Below are 20,427 nucleotides of genomic sequence, written 5' to 3'. Positions count from 1 at the left end.
AAAATCAGTTTTGTGATATTCAATCAGTTGGAATTGATCCAGTTCTCTCTCTCTCCTAATCTTCGGGTCCCTCTATCATTAGCTAGGCTCAGCTACTCCGTTCAATTCTCCATCTTGCTCTATTTCCTTGCTTCAACACCACGCCCTCCACCCTGGCCTGATCGTCTCAGTCCTGAAAGAGCCTGATCGTCTGCCTCAGGTGTGTCTGCACCTCGGCAGTGAGGTAAACCAGAGCTTCCCGATCGTTGACTTCACCTGGGCATTCCTGTTGTCCCTTCTCTGCTCTAGATCTGTGATTCTCCAAGTGTGGGCTGGACCGGCAGCATCAGCACCAGTGGGAACTAGTTAGAAATGCACGTTCTCGGGCCCCACCCCAGACCTACTGGCTCAGGAATTCTGGGGGTGGGGTCCAGCCATCGGTGTTTTAACAAGCTCTCTGGGAGATTCTGATTTGTGCTCAAGTGTGAAACAGTGCCCCCTCACCCCCGCTCTATAGAGCTTGAGACAGCACCCCCTCAACTCTATAGAGCATGGACTCCAAAACGTTCTCCCACTTCCTGTAAACCTCTGTCTCTCCACACACCCCTACCCAACACTCACACTCTGACATGTGCTTTGGCTTCCCAGAGGAAACACAGAAATCATCACTTGGGCTTCCTTTCAGCATCCTTCTGCCAAATCTGGAAGCCCAAGGCTCCAGCACGCTCCTGCCCTCCAGGGACAAAGGAGGAGGGAAGGTCTCTCTCCAGCAAAAGTCTCCTCCCTGGGTGGTCTGCACCTCACCCACGCTCAGGCACTTTCCACTGTAGTCATCCTCTTTCTCTTCTATAACCCTCTTCACTCTTCTCATCAGCTTCCACACTTCTTGTAAAAACAAACAATAAGCCCTGCCTTGACCCCACACTGCCCTTAGCAATGGGCCTCTCTCCAGGACTCATCCAAACACCTGAAAGGATCATCGCACTTGCCATCAGCACCCCTGCACATGACTCTCTGACCCTTGCCAGTCATCTTAGGGGACTGACTCAGTATTGAATCTCCTCCCGCCCAGGTCACCAGATCCAGGAGCTAGGTTCACTGTACTCATTTTATTTGATCTCTCAAGTTCATCCTTTCCCCAGTGATCTGAAATGTCATCTTTGTTTTAGATTAAATATAGTATGTCCATGTACCTGTCTTGGAAATTTTTTCTCTTCCACTGATTTATTTGTCATTTTTCACATAAACCAGCCTGTATTGCTCACAGCATTACTATATTAAGTAGTATTATAATATTATTTTTATACCTAAGAAAACAAAATTCCCTTTGTATAATTTTATTTTTAAATTCTTGGCGTTTGTTCGGTCTACCTAGCTTTACTACTTTTTTGAGTACTAACCCCCCCCCCCCCCCATCTGCTTTAATCCATCTGGTCACAGCAGAGGCAGCTGGAACTTCACGATGCAACTTCACAGCATGAGTTATGTGAGCGGGAAACTTTCACCTGAACTGGGCTGACAATCCTATGTCCTGGGACCTGGGACTAATACGTTATGGTCTGTGTTTGCTTCTTTATAACTAAAGACCTGTAACAATGCTGGGGCTGCTGGTCACAGACATTCCCTCTGTGTAGACTGAGAAACAGAGAAAACCACCCTGCGGGGAAAGAGAAATGAGGCAGATGTGCAGAGAGAGAGAGAGAGAGAGAGAGAGAGAGAGGAGAAGCAGAGTGCTAAAAATTCATTCGTCATTTATCTGGAATTCTAATTTAACTGGATGACCTGAATTTTACCTGGCAACCCTTGCCTTAAAGTATCTTGGCTACTCCTGAGGCTCAGGTCTCAGCCCTTACAAGGAGAAAGCTCCCACAGCACCTGTTAAAATATGCCCTTGCCTTAAGATGGTTCATATGGGTGTTTTCGCTTGCAACCAAAGTCCTCATTCACTTTATTAAAGAAAAAAGATGTGAACCAAGATCAGCAGATAAAATGTATAGTATTCTAGAGAGTAAAAAGTGCTAAAGAAAACATAAAGCAAGAAAGGCGGATATGAAATATTGGCAAGGGTATGTGTGTAAAATCAGAGAGTGGCCAGGAAAGACTTCCCTGAGAAATCTTAAAGGAAATGAGGGAACTAGCCATGATGCTATGAGAAGAAGGAGCACTGCAGGTGGGGGTAAGAGCAAGTGCAAAGGCCCTGAGGCAGGAGTGTGCCTGATATCTTCAAGAAACAGCTGTGACGCCAAGATCACAGATGAAGCAGAGACAACAAGAGGAAAGATGTAGGAGATAAGGTCACACAGAGCCTTCCCAGATCTCAAAGGGACCACACAGGTCAAAGAAGGACCCTGACTTTTACTCTGAGTAATATGGAAAATTACTGGGGGGCTTTAAGCAGAGAAATGCTTTAAACAGAATCACTCTCGTTGCTGTGTTGAGACAACACAGCAACGAGAGTGGGGGAGGAGGATAGGACAGATGCTTGGAGATCTGTTGGGGGTTATAATCCAGGGAGAGATGATGGTGGTTTAGATCAAGGTGGTATCACTGGAGATGGGCGATGAGGACAATTCTCGTTACCCTTTGCAGGCAGAGCTAACATGATTTGATGATGACCCAGACGTGGGGTTTGAGAGAGAGAGAGTAGACACGGTTATCACACACCAAGGCTTTGACTTTTTCCTAAAGGAAAAACGGAGTTACCTTTAACTGAGATGGCGAAGACCTCAGGAGGTACTGGTTTGGGTGGGAGTGTGTAAATTCCAAAAGGTCAGCTTGGGACATTTAAACTTGACCTGCGGATTAGAAACCAAGTGGACATGCCCAGGAGGCAGTTGGATATATGCGTTTGGAGTTTCATCTGGAGTTTTGAAGAGATGTCTGAACAGGAACATAAATTTGGGAATTGTCAGCATATAGATAGATCGAGACTAGATAAAACCACCAAGGTCTGAGCATGAAGAGAGAAGACCAATGCTGGAGCCCTGGGGCACACCAACTTGTACAGGTTGGGCAATGAGGTAGAGCCAGCAAAGAGGCCGAGATGCAGTAACAGGAGAGGGAGGAGGGAATCCAAGAAAGTGTGGGGTCCTGAAGCCAGGGAAGAAAATGTATGCAAGTGGGGGAAGAGATCGGTGGTGTCGGTGATCTGGGCTTTGGATTTATTTAACAACACAGAGGTCCCTGGCAATTTAAAAGTGCAGTTTCAGCTGCGTGGTGGGTGGTGGTATACAGGGGAGGGGGTTGGGAGGCAGGGAGTGGGGAGGTATGGTGGGAGTAGTCTTCTCACGTGCCAACAGTAAGGAGGAATGTTTTCTGTAGATAATTTAAATACAATAATAAAACCAACTCCACTGGTTGGGGTGGGGGAGGTGAACAGATTCCTAAACTAGGCTTTTGGGAGATTGAAAGGAGAGAAAGTGAACCGAGCAAGGACATTAAAATATCCTCCTTCAAGGAATTTTGTTGTAAAGAGGAGAGAAATGGAAAGCTGCTGCAGAGGAAAGTGAGGTCAAGAGAGGTTTTACTTATTTCTTTATGTTTAAGGTGAGAAAACAGCAGCATGTTTGTATGCTGATGGAAATGATCCCGTAGAGAATAAGATGTGAGAACACAGGAGAAAAGAGGGGGAGGAGCGCTGGGGCAACGCCCTTGAGCGGGCTGCCTGCCGGAGACAATCGCTGCAGATGCAGGGCTGGGCTCGGTGAGGAGATGGCCTGCTCCTCCCCAGTAAAAGGAGGGAGGGCAGCGTCCAGGGGCGCACACATGCCAGCACTCGGCAGATGTGGCGGTGGGACGTTGTGGAGTTTCTCTTTTGATTGCTTCAATTTTCTCAGGTGAAATAGGAAACAAAGGTGTGACAGATGGAGGAAGAAGTGTTGGAGGATTGAGGAGAGGAAAGAGTATGGAATGGTCTTGTAGGAGCGTGGGGTAGTAACGGACTAGAGACTTCTGGCTCATCTGAGCTGGGTTCGCATTACTTTAAAGGGAGGCCAGTCAGCCTGGAGGCGCTGGCACCGAAGTAGAATGTTGCACCCAACCCAGGTCGAGGTTCAGCCAGGAGAGATGACCGGCATTTGAGGATGTGCCCAGGGGAATAATTATCACGGTTGGCTGTGGAATGTATGCTGCATCTGGAGGGGGAAAAGGACATGAGGGTGGGTGTGAACAGGATCAACGGACCTCAAGTCAGTAGGAATGGTGGAGCCGGGAAGCTAGAAGGCGTGCAAAGGCAGGGAGGTGGTGGCGGGCAGGATGAGATGTCTAGAGCTAAGATTGTTTTTCGTGTGCTCGTCTGCACTTTGGAACTTCCGTGGTTCTGGATAGAACTCTGAGGACAGAATTCTAGGTCTCTGTGATTCTACTGTAATCATACCAAAATGGGACCATGGACCCTAATACCAATGTACTTCCCAGTGTAAAGAGAAGTTCAACTATTTTAGCCTAGGTTTAATGTTCAACATATATTTTTGTAGTGGGGTCTGTGAAAATATGTAATTTATGTACGGCTTATGAAAGTGACCAAACTTTGGAGAGGGAGGGACGAAGCAGTCTGGCAGTGTGATGAGTAGAAGGCTCCTTTCTAGAGACTCACGTGTTCTCCACACCACCCTAACTCCACAGGGTGCCCTTCATACTGAGAATTAACTCTACCTCCTTAGCCAGGCCCTCAAGGCACCGAGACAGCCAATGCCTGCAGCTCCAGCCTCCTCCCTCACCTGATCCCCTCCCTCCCAATGCTCTACTCTGGCGCCTTCTCTGGCCTCAAATATGGCATCATTTGTCCAGCCCCAGCCTTTGTCCTTGCTGTTCCTTCTTCCTGGATTACTCTTCTCCATATTTTCTCAGGCCTGATTCCCTCTCAACATTTAACCCTCAGTTCACATGGCCCCTTTGATCCTGAGGCCTTCCCTGACCACCTTTTCTAAGATTGTCCCTGAGTCACTGCCATATCACCCCCCTTGGTCACCACCACCACCCCCAGCACTTATCACAGTCAGGAAGTGATTGTGCTTTAAGTATTTATTGTCTTACTCTCCCCACGGTGTGTCTTGCTGTTGCTCTAACCTCTCTACTTAGAATAGTGCCTGCCACATACTAGGTGCTCAATAAATATTTCTTGAATGGATGGAGGAGCCCAGGAATATGTGTTTTTAAATATACTCTTCAACCAGGTGTAAGAAGCATGTAGCCGGTGTCCTTCCTTTGATCTTAAACTGGGTCTCTGAAAGATCCTGTGACTTGTCCACAATCACACAGAAGAACAGATCAAAAGTAGAAGCAGGGTTGTGACCTGTGTCCATCAGTCTTGCCTCTCCCCAGGTGCCCTGAGTCCGCTGGCTCTGCCCAAGAGTGCTCCAGGAAGGGGCTGGGCTTGAGTCCTCAGGGCCCCTGGGAATCTGCAGTTCTGTTCTCTAATTCTGGCTCCTCCTAAATGCAGCACCCAGATGGTGGGATGATGAGAGAGGTGAAAGGGCAGGAAGTTCACCAGGCTGGTGCCAAAGCGAAAGGTGGTGGACAGATGCTACTTGCCTGAGAGCCCCACTCGAGCCGTAGTACCCCTCGTGGCTGTTGGGAGCACACGTGTGGGCTGGCGTGCCACTGCCATTGCACAGGGCACAGAGACTGGACGCTGGATCAGACCCAGGGGCACAGCTTTGACTGAAGAATTCATCTGCACAGGAGGACACGAGAGGTCAGCTCTTCCTGCCTGTGTTGGCAAGAAAGCCTCAGACTTTGTTCCTAAAATTGCCTGAGTGACATAAAGACACACTCAGGTATTTAGTACCATATGATTAGAAACAAGAAGCTTATGGAATTTAAAAAAAAAAAGGTTGCAGCTGAAGCAGAGTAAAGGGGGCCTGGCTGAAGCTGGGACAAGGGTCTTTGAGATCACAGCAGTCCCGGCACAGGTCAGTGGTGTGGACGGGTAGACACAGGTTTAGCCCTAAGAGAGTGGACAAAATTGGAAGTCCTAGGTGGTTGAACCTGTCCTGTATGCTTTCCGATCTCTACTGCCCTTGTCCATCTTTACAAGTCTGCCATCATGACTCAAAGGCCAGGAAGGGGCCCAAGAGGCCCAGCTGCCCACCCCTGTGCTGAGCCCCAGGGCACTGTGGTGAGGAAACCACACAAGCCCCGCCCTCCTGGACCCCAAGTTTCTGTGGTGACAGTCACGACTCAAGTAACCACGCCAGTGAATTTATGTTTCCCTATCATCGTGTTTCCCCACCGTGCTCTGGGAAAAAGAACATAGTTCCACGGCTACAGATAAAGGAACCTGGGAGTCAGGGAGAGGCCTGAAGTGGACAGATGAAGAATGAATAGGAATTACCCAAGTGAAGGGCAAAGGGACGAGTTTTCCAGACAGGGAGCAGCATCTGCAAAGGCCTAGGGCAGGAGTTGGGGGAGGGAGCAAACAGCACAGAGAGCTTAATGGAGGCCATCGGTCCTGGACCACCCAGTGGTCCAGTGAGTGGGAGGGGTCAGGGTCCAGACCACATGTGATATTTTACACCTTTGTGTATATTTTGTTCTTTATTTGCAGAGAAATGGGGAGCCTCTGACGGGCTTTAGACAATGTTGGGCCAGGGGTCTAGCAGCAGGGTGAGCCAGGACAGATGTGGGGTGTAGGCAGCAGGCTACTGCAGGGGTCCAGGGGACATGAGGGCAGCTTGAAGTAGCACAAAGGGGAGGGAGGAGCTACGTGGAAGGAGGAGAAGCTGATATCACTGGTGATGGACAGGTGTGTGGTGGCTGGCAGACTCATTTCCAGCTGGGGCCAGTGGATGGACAGTGGGGGGCCTCCACCAAGCTAGGCAGCTCTGGAGCAGGGCCAGGATCGGCAGAGATGATGCATTCCATGTTGTACAGGTTGAGTTTAATGTACTTTTTGAAATACTGGACTAGATAATGTCAAACAAGCAGTTCAATATACATAGGTTTGGAGAGCAAGGAGAGATCTGTGCCAGGGACAAAAACTTGACAGTTATCAGCATATAGACACAATAATCGTACAGCAGCAAACTTATCTAGTGCTTGCTATGTGCCTAGCTTTGTACGTATAATGTTTGTTTAGATCGTTATCTAGGCTATAGGCATGGATGTGAGGGCTTGGGGGTTGAGTTTAGAGTGGGGAAAAAAGTTGCTTTAAGCAACTCAAACATTTATTAACCAGGTGGGAAAGGGACTTTGTAGGGGTAGGAGAAAAAAGAAGCCAGTGTGTTTTCACAAAAGCCAGGAGATGGTGGTTTAAGGTGATCTGAAGCAGGAAAGGTCATGGAAGCACAGACTGGAGCCCATCCTTCCAGTTGAGCAACATGGAGGTCCCGGTAGCCTTGACCAGAGTTCTCCCTGTGGAACCAGGTGGAGGAGCCAGAGGGCAGTGAGTGCAGCCATGAGTGGGGTGAGTGGCTGAGACCATGATTTTATGAGGTTTGGCCATAAAGGGGAGAAAGAGAAGGCAGGAGCTGGAGGGGAATGTGGGGAGAGGGAGGGTTTTTAAAGGTGGAAGACACTGGGTACGTTCACATGCTGAAAGAAATTGTTGGGCATACCAGAGGAAGAGGTAGTCACTGAGGGTGCAGCTCTGGGGAGGGGCGAGGCAGGGCCCACAGCCAAGTGCAGGTAGGAGGACGGGCTGCGTTGTAGAGGGAGGCTGAGCAGGTGCAGCCAGCAGGAGCCCCCAGCTTTGGCGGTGGGGTGTTGATGGGAACCTTCCTGAGGGTTTGAAGTATCTCTTGCAGGTGCAGATGAGATCATGTGCTCAGAAAGGGTGATAGGTAGGTAAGCGTGGGATGGAAGTGTACGGACAGCTAGGACATTAGGATAATTATTGGGAAGTGTGGGTGTGGAGCAGAGGAACAGCGGGGGTACTCGTGAGCACCAGGGTAGGGCAGGGGGCGCTGGGGTCAGCAGCTGGAGCATCTCCATGGAATGAACTGCTCTGCCCTGCGACATTCTCCAGCTGTGTTCAGCTGATCAGGTGCAGAGGGCCAAGAGAGCAGGTGACAGGGTTCCTGCAGGGCTCGGATTTGTCAGATGGCTGGGGAATTCCGGGGAGCAGGAGCCTTTTAGGTATTGGCAAGAGCATTGTTGAAACGACTAATATGGAAATTTAAGAGAGGTGAGGGTGAAAGTGAAAGCTAAAGCACTCAAAACTTACTGGTGTAAGGTTTTCAATTAAGAAAGCAGCCTATTCAGTTTATGTGGAAAGACAACACATACACACAAACACACACACATATCACATGTGCACCCCTACATTCCACTCTTTTTTTTTTTGTGGTACGCTGGCCTCTGACTGTTGTGGCCTCTCCAGTTGCAGAGCACAGGCTCCGGACATGCAGGCTCAGCGGCCATGGCTCACGGGCCCAGCCGCTCCACGGCACGTGGGATCTTCCCAGACTGGGGCACGAACCCGTGTCCCCTGCTTCGGCAGGCGGACTTTTAACCACTGCGCCACCAGGGAAGCCCCCCTATGACCCACTCTTGCTTTGCAACCCAGGTCTCTTCCCTGAGCCAGATTTGAAAGACATAAAGAGTAGCGTATTTCCCTGAGATCTGCCCTTTGGGCCGAACCACTCCCCTCAGAAGCAATGGGAGAGGAGAAAGGGGAGTCCTGCTAAGGAGATGTGAAGCTCACTCACATGGCTGTCCAGACCTTGTCCACACCATCCACTTATGCCATTCATTGAACTGAATTTCTCCCCTACACAGGCACAGGCCCAAGGAAGGGGCTGCTGCACCACCGCTCAGAGCACACTTACCAAATTTACAGGACCCAGTTTGGTTGTATATGAAACCCATGGGGATGTTCCAGCCTGCAGAAGTGCCAACTGCAGTGTGGCAGGACTTCTTGCCTCACAGAGAATCCCAGGTGAGGTCAGCATCTGACTTCTTGACCACTGCCACGACGTAATAACCTTGCAACAGAGATACCAGGATGCAATTTCAATACCTCCAGGGCCCTCCCAAAATGTACTGCAGAGTTGCTGCCTGCCAGTCTCCCAGGGGAGGGGGAACAGCTTGAAGCCCTCACCTTGCTCTAGCAGATCCTCCCAGTAACCATCATTGTTAGGTACTCAGCCAAACAGAGCGACTCTACTGCTCTCCAGATATGTCTCCAGGCATACACTCACAAATATTTACACACACACACTTCATACTTTTTCAACAGAATCCTGCCAGTGCTTTATTCTTCCTCAATGATATACCTTTTTGATTCAGTAGAAATAGATATGCCTGTCTCATTCTATTTATTAGTTGAATCTAAGTTATGTCCACTGTATAGAACTACAGTGTTTTATAATCCCCATACTGGTGGGCATTGAAGTTGTGACCCATTTTTCCCCATGAAAAATCACTTATCTAAATAAAGCTTTGTATGGAGTGTGCACCTGCTTAAATATTTCTGTTGAATAGAAGTCCAAAAGAAAGAGCTTTAATGACTTCTTTTTTAAAGTCAGGTCTCTGATTTTCTAGGTTTACAATAATACCATTTTCTAATAATGACAATTTAATCTCTTCCTTTCCCCAATATATTTTTAAAATATTTTTCTTATCTTTCTGCATTCACTTACAAAATAATGTCAAATATCTTTGGTGGGTGTGGGCATTCTTGTCTTCTTCCTGATTGTTATGGGAACACCATTGATACTTGATGTATTCCTATTGCAGTAGAGTGTAACAGAATCCTGCTTGTTGAGTAAGGCCTAAACTGCAAGGCTGAATTTAGAGACTGGAATCATGGGTAATGTGGTTCCCCACCACCACTCCCACCACCCCCAACACACACACCCTGTCTTGCTGTTGTGGATGAGGTATCTATATATTCATGCCTGGAAAATTTGGGAATCAACATGGCAGTGGAAGACCTGCCCACCAGTTACTAAATGATCTCAGACAAGTCGCTTAGCATCTAGGATCCTAAATTTCTCCTCAGTGAAATGGTAACAGTAATGCTAATATGAGCACACTGTACGTTAGGAATGGGAAGGGGAGGTTACATGGATAGGTTTCCAGCCATATTGCTAATGCAGAAGCAGTACCAGAGCCCCTTTCTTGGTGAAGCAGATTCTCCTGAGGCCACCGCAAGCTCTTGCCTATCCGACTGGGTTCTATTACGCCATTCCGGCGGCCAAATACTGTTACAGTGCCTTTCTTGAGCTGTAACAATTTCTGCACAAATGGTATTATTTATTGTCATCTGGTGTGTGTGTGTGTGGCTTTGGGATTAACCCCTCTCCATCTCTACTCCAATCTAACTTTCTCCATTACCCTGAACCGTCTTCTAAGCATCCTCATTGACCTACATTTGTATATCACTGCAGTTCCTGGAAATTTCAATCACTTGTGAATCAATTAGAATTCTTTCTGACTTTACGTATTTTATAATCAGAACAACGAAATGCCAGCCCTTAGAGTTGAAGATACAGATCCAATTCAGAGAAGACAGAAAGCCGTGAAAGCAGAGGGAAGAGGGACAGTTGACCCCAGGGCTGGGGTCCTGCTGCAAACAAAGGGCAGCTGCCGCAGGGTGAGTGGCTTTGCCCCCCTGAGGCCTTTGTGGAGGCGGGCGGTGCAGGGCCTCAAGACCCCAAGCTTGTGTGCCCGCCCACCTCCTGCAGCTCTCCTGTCTCATAAGAAATTCCAAACCCAGGTGAGCACTTGTTTTCATCTCAAGATCCTCCATCACGATGGTTTCCAAAGCTTAATATGCATCAGAATCATCCCAAGGGCTTGTTAAAACACAGAGCAGCGGCCCCATCCTGGACCCCAGCAGACCTGCAGTCAGACTCAAGAACGCTCACATCTAACAAGTTCTCAAGTGACGCTGATGCCGCTGGTCCAGACACCACACTACCTAGAGAACCACTGCTCTAGCCAATGCCCAACACTAGGTACCTCAGGGACAGACACAGAACCTCTCTGCCCATGTGGAGACATGGATGGGAAAACTCGTCACCTGGTCTCCTATTCTGAAGAGGAGGTCACTCCCCAGCTATTCAAAGCCAGCCACTAAAAGCTAAAGGGCTGATTTCATCTTCATCCTCCTCCTCTTCAGTAGCAGCATCTATGACTCCCCTCCTCCTCCCCCTCTGAGGCATCCACTGGGCCCCAGAAATGTCAGGAACGGGCTCCTGCCCCGGTGCAGACATGGGTGGCAGTATGTGACAGGGAGCACTGCGGTGGGTCAGGAAGGGCAGGGGTCTCCAGTCACGGCACCTCTGCCCAAACCTAGGTGCAGCCACTTCCTGGCTGTGTGGCCCCGGGCAAGTCACACCATCCCTGAGCCTCACTTGCCCATCTACGTGATGCAGCCAGCGATGTGCATGTTCTAGAGGACTGCTGAGCAGAGTGAGCAGAAGCAGTCCAAGCAGGAGCCCTCTGTCCACTGTGACATGCCCCACGACAGACCTGCTCCTTCACGATGGACTGCGGCAGTGTCATCTCTCTCTCTCTCTCTCTTTTTTTTCAAACAACTCTACTAACTTTGGTTTATTTGTAAGGCTTTCCTCACCCCCTCCCTGACAACAGGACTTTATCTTTTTTTGTGTGTGTGTGGTACGCGGGCCTCTCACTGTTGCGGCCTCTCCCGCTGCGGAACACAGGCTCCGGACGCGCAGGCTCAGCGGCCATAGCTCACGGGCCCAGCCGCTCCGCGGCATGTGGGATCTTCCCGGACCGGGCATGAACCGTGTCCCCTGCATCGGCAGGAGGACTCTCAACCACTGCGCCACCAGGGAAGCCCAGGCCTTTACCTTTGAGCCCCAGTGTTACCGATTCTGACTCACCTTCCACAGGTGTGTTCACACACTTAGACCCAAGCTGCTCTTTGCCATTTTGAGACACTAAAAAGAAAAAGAATTGAGGTACAGGTCATTAAATTCTCACATTACTCAAGTCCTGACTTTCTCAGTCTCAGTAGTCAAGAATAAAATGAGAAACGCTGCTAAGCAGTTTATCATTGGCCATCAACAAGGCGAGATCTTGCAGTCCTATTTCACCTCCTCTCTCCTGACCTTTGCCACTGGAACATTAGTTCCCTCCCAGAACATGCCCAACATTCAGGGAATTACAGAGAAAGAAAATGAGATGCTCATTGAAGGGGGTGGGGTGGGGAACAGAAGCCACTGAAGACCTTGACAGAGATCCTTTCGATTTGCTGTGTGATTCTAGGCATACGGACATTCTTCCCTTCCGAGCTCTTGGCTGTGTAGACAATCCTTGTAGTCATGCTGTGTTGGAGGGGAAGGATCCAGCCCATGGTTCAGAAAGACCTGGTTGCAGTCTTTATTCTACCTTGGACACATCATTCAACTCCCCCAAGCCTTAGTAAAATGGAGATACCACTATTTACTTCATAGAGTTGTTTTGTTTTGTTTTGAAGGATAACGTATGGTTTCTTACTCACTGCATAGCAGATGAGGCATTTAACAAATAGTGGTGAAATCCTCTTTTCCCCTGGCTGTATTTTTCCAGGTGGAGGGATCCCCACAAAGACCATGACCTTGTGGCCCCATCCATCAATGTCCCAGTGCATCTTGGGTGAGCTAATTTTGGATTAGTAAATTTGGCAAAAGGATCTAGGCACCTGTGGCTCTTTCTTTGTTGAAGAGAATGGGGAGAGGGTGGTTTCGATCTCATCTATGACAGAATGTGTTTTCCCTCTGCCCTCAGCATGCGGTCTGCCAGCAGACCTGTCCTCCTGAATTGGTGGGTGACTCTAACTCAAGGACAATTTGACAAGCCCCATGGCTAGCTCTATGCCATGCCCTCCAATATCACTCTTTCAGTAATAAAGGTTTTATTTTGATTTCTTTCAGCCTAAGTTCCGCATCTATATCTTAACTGGTTCTGACTCTGGGGAAGATAGATGTTATCTACTAGCTCCCTACACTCCAGATAACATCTACTGTTATCTCCACATCGAACTAAATTATTTCCTCACCTTTCTGTGTCCATAGCCCAGAAGGAAGAAAACACAGAGACCCTCCCCTCCACTTACAGTAGTTCTCTGCCAGGACAGGCACCAGACCACATTTGCCCGCTGTGTAGATGAAGCCTCCATCCAAGCTCATGGCATCAGCCTCTCCTTTCTGAAGTTAAGAAATAAACCAATAGCACAACAGTGAGGCTGTTATCCTGTCTCATCCTCAGAGGTTTCCATCTCATTGGCTTAATGTCACACGTCCTTGTGATAAACCAAATGGTGTATGACCCAGAGCTTCTGCCACATAAACACAGGGTTTAGAAAACTGGACATGCCTTTAGCCTGTTAACCCAGAAGCAAGCACCCAACCCAGGTCATGCTCCCTGGTCATCTCTGTGCCCTCGCATGAGACCCCATTCTGAGTACTGGACATGCCATCACTACACTTTCTTTGTGACCATTGTCACTCACTCGACAATCAGACTCAGAGTATGTGTCTAATCTGTTTCTATGGAACACGTTTTCTTCCGTATGGCATAGTTCAATTCTGTTCTTATAACCCCATTAGTACTCTAATTAATAATTCATTAATAATTAACTTATGATTTTAATCAATGAACTTTTCCAACAACAGAGACAAAAAAATGCATACTTATATTCATAGATAAGGTCATCAAGAAACAAACACACAGACACAGGCACTCTTTGCTCTTCTCCTGTTAATTGCTCTTCTAGAAATCTATCTTAAAACAGTAGTAACTACAGAAGCAAAAGCTTATCAAGCCCCTACTATGTGCCAGGCCCTTTTCTAAACACTTTACAATGATTTCCTCATGTACTCCCTCACAGAACCCAGTAAGGTAGGTACTATAATTCTCCCCCTTTTATACCTTAGTTAACTGAAGCAGAGAGAAGCTAAGTAATTTATCCAATAGATGGTCACTAAGACTTAGGTAGTTTAATTCCTTAGCTTCTGCTCATAACCACTATGGAATGTGTCAGCCTCCAGGATCTGACTAATCCAAAGGACACATCCCTAAATACTATTCTAGGTACGTTTTTTTCATCCACAAAATGGGTGAAAAATCTACCTCATAGGCTCATCATGAGGAATAAATGAGTTAATACAAGTTAAGAGCTCATACATATGCATGGCACATAGTAAGTAACTCCAGACATATTCACTGTCATTAATATTAAAGATATACTTAGAAATATTGATGGGTATAGAACAAAAATGTTCAATCCTATATTGTTTATAACAGCAAAGGATTTGGAAATCATTCAGATATAGACATTTAGAAATTGGTTGAATAAATATTTGGTGGACTATTATGCAGCCATTAAGAACATTTTAAATGAATACTTCATTACCTAAAAAGTGCACCAATTGTGCTCAAGAATTGAAATCGTAATAACAACTGTTAACATTTATAGACTGCTTATTATATGCCAGGCAATGTTATAAGTGTTCAAATTCATTTAATTCTTATAATTGACAAATTTAGGAGACTGTATAAATAGCAAGACTTTAATCTTAGACATTGGTCCCAGGGACGTTTACCAAAATTAGATCTTCTTTCTTAAGAAAAATTGTAGTCTCCTACGCTTGTCATTTTTTCAATCTTTTATTTATAAATTTTTTTCTAATCTCAAAAATATTGTCTGGTCATAGAGAAAATGGACAGTTGATACCAACACAACATCATAACTCAGAAATTATGTGGTGCTGATTTCTAAGTTATGAAGTTGTAAATGATATCATTTATTTTTCAATTCTCTTCCAGCATGTAATAATTTTATCCCCAGAAAAAAACCTGAACCTGTCCAGAGAACTGAAAAGGTTGATTTGCTTTCCCAATCCACAGGGGTCCTGACCACACCCTGGGGTGTCACCCAGCTTCCTAGGCAGGACCCCTCAGAGCTCCCTGGGCTCCAGAGCTGAGCTCCTAAGCAGTCTGGGTCCTGGGCTGCTCTGTGTTTCCGCCGGCCCCCGAGCGCGAGGGGCCTGTGGGAGCAGCAGGGTGTGGCTTTCGAGAGCTGGGGGTGGGGGAAGGCAGCACGTAACAGGTGCGTCTCAGCCTCACAGCTGATGGGAAGACATCTGGGAAGGGGGCTTCACCGCCAGACTGCAGAAGCGCTGCGTGTCTGAGTGTCAGAGCCCAACTGCAGGAACGGGGCCCTCCTTACTGCGACGGCGGCGATGCAGCCCTCCGTGGTCTCCTCCGCGGTGCACTTCAAGATGCCACCGCTCAGGGCACTCCACTCGTCACACTTGGCCTTCTCGTGCTGGCCCACTGCGCACCACATCACCCTCTGGGGGTCTTCTGTCCCTAGGTGTGGTGGAGAAGAGCCAGGGATCCAAAGGAAGCCCCCAGATGGGGGAGGGGAGGGGGGCGGTTAGCGCCACTGTCTTACGAGCGGCTGCCCAACAGCAGAGTTGGCAGCAGTGTCTCATGCCCATGTCACCGCTCATTGCTGCCTATCACCTCCCAGGAGAAATGGTGAACTCGGTTCCCAGAAAGAGCAGTGAAGGCAGAGCCAGCACCCTCCTGACCTCCCCTACTCAGACGTCACCACCCCAGGGGAGGCCTCTCTGAGCACCAGCCTGGCTCAGGGCCTTCTGGGGTTTTCTCTTCCAGGATGGGGTTCTCCCACCGAGGGAGCATCCCCTAGTTGGAAGCCAGTGTCATTTGTTCTGGGTGGGCCTGCTTGCTCTGACGCCCACATCAATCTCAGTGGCTTTGGTACATGCTCCATAACTACTGGTTAACTAAATGAAGGGGGAAAAACAAAAGGAAAGAAGGAAGGAAGAAATAAACCATGGGGATCCAAGGGAAAGCAGGCACTGGATTAAAACCCTCTGAAATTCTAGCTGTGCTCCCGGTGGTGGCAGAGGCTGTGTTCCCACTGCAGTTTAGGATGGGCTATTTTCCCTGTCAAACAGACCTACTGCAGGGTGGGGCAACCCTGGTTCACACAAGGGAGCCAGGACCATCATTACTTCAAGTTGCCTGTAATCTGAAGGTCTTTCAAAGCCTTTTGTGACCCCCTAATTCAGGCCTTTTCCCCAGATCAGCAGAAAATCCTTGCATGAACCCAATGCAGGTGGTAGTTCCCTTGGGCCCTGCAGCCCAGTGAAGGTTGGGTGAGGTGAGGCTTGTGGGCACCAGGAAAACCTCCATGGCCACACCCTGCCCCATGTCCAAGCTCTCCAGGTCCCCCCGCAGGACCTTACACACCACTCATTAGATGCTGGATGGCAGAAAAATGCTCATATCCCAGGTATAGCTTGGCGTCCATCTTAGGTGGGACTCTTAAAAACCCAAGGGCGGCGTCCGTAAACAGCAGGTCCTTTCCATGAGGAGAGCCGAAGAGCTGGAATTCTGCTGACTTGTCTTTTCCAAAATTTTCCTGTTCAAAGGATAAAAGAAACAGTGAAGAAAGGAGGCTAGCATAAGGAAGTAAAGGAAAAACAAACCCCAAACCAGACAAGGAGAGCAGAGAGCGAGAGAAATATGAGTGCCTGAGAGTAAAGACCATGCCAAGGCCCTCCAAAGTCCCTGTGGCTCATGGGGTTCTCAAATCTTCTCCAGCAAATCCCAGCTTGTCTGCTTTGTGGGCCTCAGAGAGACTGCCAGGGGCTGCCCCCAGGTCTGCATAAAGAGTAATGGTCACCATGGGCCAGGCAGCTGCCCCTCTCCTATGCTGCATTCCCATGGGGCAGCCAGTGATGGTGGCCTTGTTGCTGGCCATCTGATTGCCCCAAGTGGCTCCGGTGGGCTTCATCCTGGAGCGGGTGCTGATCCAGGACCATCAAGCCTGGAGATCAGAAGTCCTGGGCGCGTCTGCCACCCCAAGCCTGCCACTGAAGGCCTTCAAGCAGTCCCTTCCTCTTTCTGGCCCCCCCCAAAAAGCGAAGGGCCCTTTGCGTATAATTCCCACTGACTGGCCCAAAGCCATTCCTGATGGTAGCTGACGGTAACACCTACCCACACACTCTTTGCGACGTCTGTCTGCTTTTTGCTTTTGCAGTGGCTCTGCATGTTGCCTTCTCTGGCAAACCCCACATTTCCTTGGGGGTCCCACAGCTTACCCCGGGGCCCAGGAACCTTTCCAGGTACGCCCTGCAAGTCAGTCCCTTCAAAGTGCATAATCCATGTCCCCAAGGTTGTGTCCTCTGGTGATTAGCTGTGTGTATAATGTGCTCACCATATCTTCCACAGTCGTCTGTGAGTGACCCAAGGGCAGGTCTGTGTCTAGTTCATCTCTGACCACCCAGTGCTGAGCAGAGGGTGCTGACAGAGATGGGACAGGTGACCGGATGAGGGCGGACTGGGAGAGAGGGCCGCCAGCGCAGGACACAGAATGCTCACAGCCGGGAACCTGCCGCTGAGGGGTCCCCACCAATGGGATAAGAGGGGAGCACCTCATGGAGGAACGGCACCTGCATTGTAGCCTGAGGACCTCTTTACAACTGAGAAGAATAAATTGGGGCAACAAGGGGCTTCTGTGCAGTCTTTGGCCCATGGCGTTGATGATGCCAAGGGAGGGAGTTTTATGGCCACTGCTGCCCATCACATATCCAGACCGAGGGCTTATCAGTGAAGCGGAGGACATGTGGCATGGTTCCCGCTGTGCTGGACACCCACGACTTCCACAGTGGCTAGAAGGGAGTCAACGAGAGCGCCCCAAATCTAAGCAGAGACCCCTGCGCAGGAGGGGAGGATGGTGGGTGGGGCTACCTGGGCCAGGTTGAGAAGCTCCCAGATCAAGTCCTCCTTGCCGCCCATGCTTCGTGCCACGACAGCGTGGGAAGGGACCCGGGCCAGGTGGCACCTCTTGTACTCGTCCACAGGCCCCCGGGTGTTGTCCCTGCAGAGCAGCTCATACTCGTCCCTGTCAGCCTTGTCAGCCAGGTTCTCTGTGGAGGGAAGCCCACATGAGCCGACGGCAGGCAGAGAAAGAGGTGTGGTCCCTGCCCCTCCCTGTATCCCAGATTGTTTGGGGATTTGTTGAAATAACTTTCTAAGCCCAAGATGGAGCCGCTCCTGCCTGGAATGCCAGGTCACCACTGAAACTTAGATAACTTCCTGTGCCTGTAAATGTTCTGCCTGACCAGAAACACAGTCTATCCAGTCAGCCAGGCCCCCAGTGCCAAGCCAACTCTGGGTCTATACTTCCTTCCTTCTTCCTTCTCACCCTTGGCAATGTGGCCCCAGCCAATCAGATATTATCTATTTTTCTCTTAGTTGTTCTTTACCCTATCAAAGCTTCCTGCCTTCTGCCCTATTCTGCAGTTCTCTGAATGGAGACTGCCCACTTCAAGAAGTGTTGAAGTTTGTATCACCTAAACTGTCTTCTTTAATCATTTTTTAACAGCCTGAGGAGGACTAAAAGAGAATCTTTTCCAAATACATTTTATACAGGTGAGGATGCTGAGCCCTCAGGAGATGAAATGACACATTCTCACTGCAGAGAGACCCAGGGCTGGGAGGCATGCTCAGCCCAAGCCTCTGCTAACAAGGATGATGACAGCAAATGTTTTCTGAGAGCTCACAGCACACCAAAGACTGACCTGAAGGCTCTCCATGCTCTGTCTCGTTTAATCCTCGTAACAACTGGGGGAGGCTGGTAGATTATCCAGATTATCCTATTCTAGAGATGAGGAGACTGAGGCTAAGAGGGTTAAGGGAACTCATCAAAGTCTGAGTTAGTCTGTGGCTGACACAGCGCCAAGCTAGGACAATGAAACTCAGAAACTTCTGCTTAAAAGACAATGAGGGATCTTATATAATAGTGGACATGTGACTTTCAGCAAAGGGAAATTGGGATGGTCTCGGACAATTGGTTGTTTTCAGAAAGTGAGGATGTTTTCAGTTCTCCAGGGTGAGCATTAGAAGATGCTACCCATTGGCCTAACTGTGCCAACTTGAGCAGCCAGAGGAAATAACAATGACGGCTATCGGGAACAACTTGATTCTGGGAGACAAAACCCATAGATGACACTACTAATTAAAATTATTGATGATAAGATACACATGAATTGCCAAAATGCTAGCAAACCAGGTCAGTGTGTGATAATGAGGGGACAGTGAATTGTGAACAGCTGAGCAAGGGAACAAAGCCACTACACTTCTGCTCCATGTCAGGGAAAGACACCAGGCTGCGAGGAACCAAGGCCCCTGGAAAAAGTGAGGGCTCAAAATTCTCCTTGAGGTGGCAGACACATTTTAAAAAATGAACCTAGCATAAAATACACATCTCTTGTTTAAACATCCTAAGTGATACAAGTGTGTTTTGTATCTAACAGAAATTTAATTGGTTATAAAACCCAGAATCTGTAAACTGAACTTGTCTGAAATATTATTTTGTTTGTTTCTGATAAACTGCCCAAAACTCTGGAAGGTTTTTTTTTTTTTTAACATAGAAATACATCTTTGTCCATGGTAGTAATGCTTTTGCAACAGATTTAATTATAGATGTGCTAATAAGTTCTGAAATCATTATAATAATCTGTGTTTGTTTAAGGTGATTAAAGCATTTAGGAGCCCTTCATAATGAAGTATTCAGGAGAAAGTGATTAGATCGGAAACTGGTATTCCAGTGACTAAGAGAATCTGATTATTAAAACTTGTTTTATTAGTTGGTAAGTAATGCTTAAATGCTCAGATTTGTTTGGTAGATTTATAGACTGAACAAACTGAGCACTAAACAAAGTACAAATAGTGGAAGTGTTTTTTATACAGAAACTCTCCTATTTCATTAAGATCTTAGCACCACCCATCTCTAGATGTAAGGCGGCTCAGGAAGGAATGAGTTCCTCTGGCCAGAGGGTGGCCCACAGGATTCTTCCTCCATCCGGCACTTACCAAACACCGTCATGTGCCTCACGAAGCTCACGTCCCCCACACTGTCCTGAAGACACCTGAGGACCAGGACAGCTGTGGTCAGGCGCTGTCCACAGCACAGTCTCGCCCCTCCCCCAGTACCCCCCTCCCCAGGCTCTGCCCCGGGCCACTGGCTAACAGGGCTTCACCCACAGTTTCCCAGGCTTCAGTCCGTCCTCACAGAGGTGATGGCCCTGTCTGAAGACCCTTTGAATCCCCACAGCCAAGCCAGGTCTGAAGCAAGCAGGAGCCCCCTAAGCTACATCCCAGGCAACTCTGGGGAGGGAGGCTGCAAAAGAGGAACCCACCACCTTCCTCTTCGAAGGCAGCCAAAAGCAACAGATTAAAAAAAAAAAAAAAAAAAGGTTTAAAGCCTTTTACATAGAGGTTAAAAACTCTAGACAGGCTTGGACTCCCGGCCAGTTTTGCTCTGGTTTTGAGCAGCAGCTATGTCTCTTGCAGGGTGTGGAGTATGGAGAGGTGCCTGCAGGCAGGGGGCTGAGAGGGAGGTGGGGAGAAGCAGCATGCGTCCCTGACACAGAGATACTCAGGTAGAGAGAAGCAGCTGGTGTAGGGGAGGGTTCCCAGCCCTTGGCCCAGCTGGGAGTCCAAGCCTGTGTCCAT

The 20,427-nt window shown here is 48.6% G+C and overlaps 1 protein-coding gene across 1 annotated transcript in view; it reads right to left on the bottom strand.

Annotated features, from left to right (window-relative positions):
* LOC132424998 (inhibitor of carbonic anhydrase-like) overlaps positions 1 to 20,427 on the bottom strand; it is a 40,652-nt gene that overhangs the window by 4,459 nt on the left and 15,766 nt on the right. Inside the window, 8 exon segments of the mRNA XM_060011287.1 lie at positions 5,512 to 5,653; positions 8,748 to 8,903; positions 11,775 to 11,831; positions 12,989 to 13,079; positions 15,104 to 15,246; positions 16,156 to 16,327; positions 17,659 to 17,837; positions 19,786 to 19,841. Coding sequence (XP_059867270.1) covers positions 5,512 to 5,653; positions 8,748 to 8,903; positions 11,775 to 11,831; positions 12,989 to 13,079; positions 15,104 to 15,246; positions 16,156 to 16,327; positions 17,659 to 17,837; positions 19,786 to 19,841 — 996 coding nt within the window.

The sequence above is a fragment of the Delphinus delphis genome, chromosome 4 (assembly GCF_949987515.2).
Source record: "Delphinus delphis chromosome 4, mDelDel1.2, whole genome shotgun sequence".
NCBI lineage: Eukaryota > Metazoa > Chordata > Mammalia > Artiodactyla > Delphinidae > Delphinus > Delphinus delphis.
Note: the sequence above shows the minus strand (reverse complement) of the source record. Positions and strands in the feature narration are given on the sequence as shown.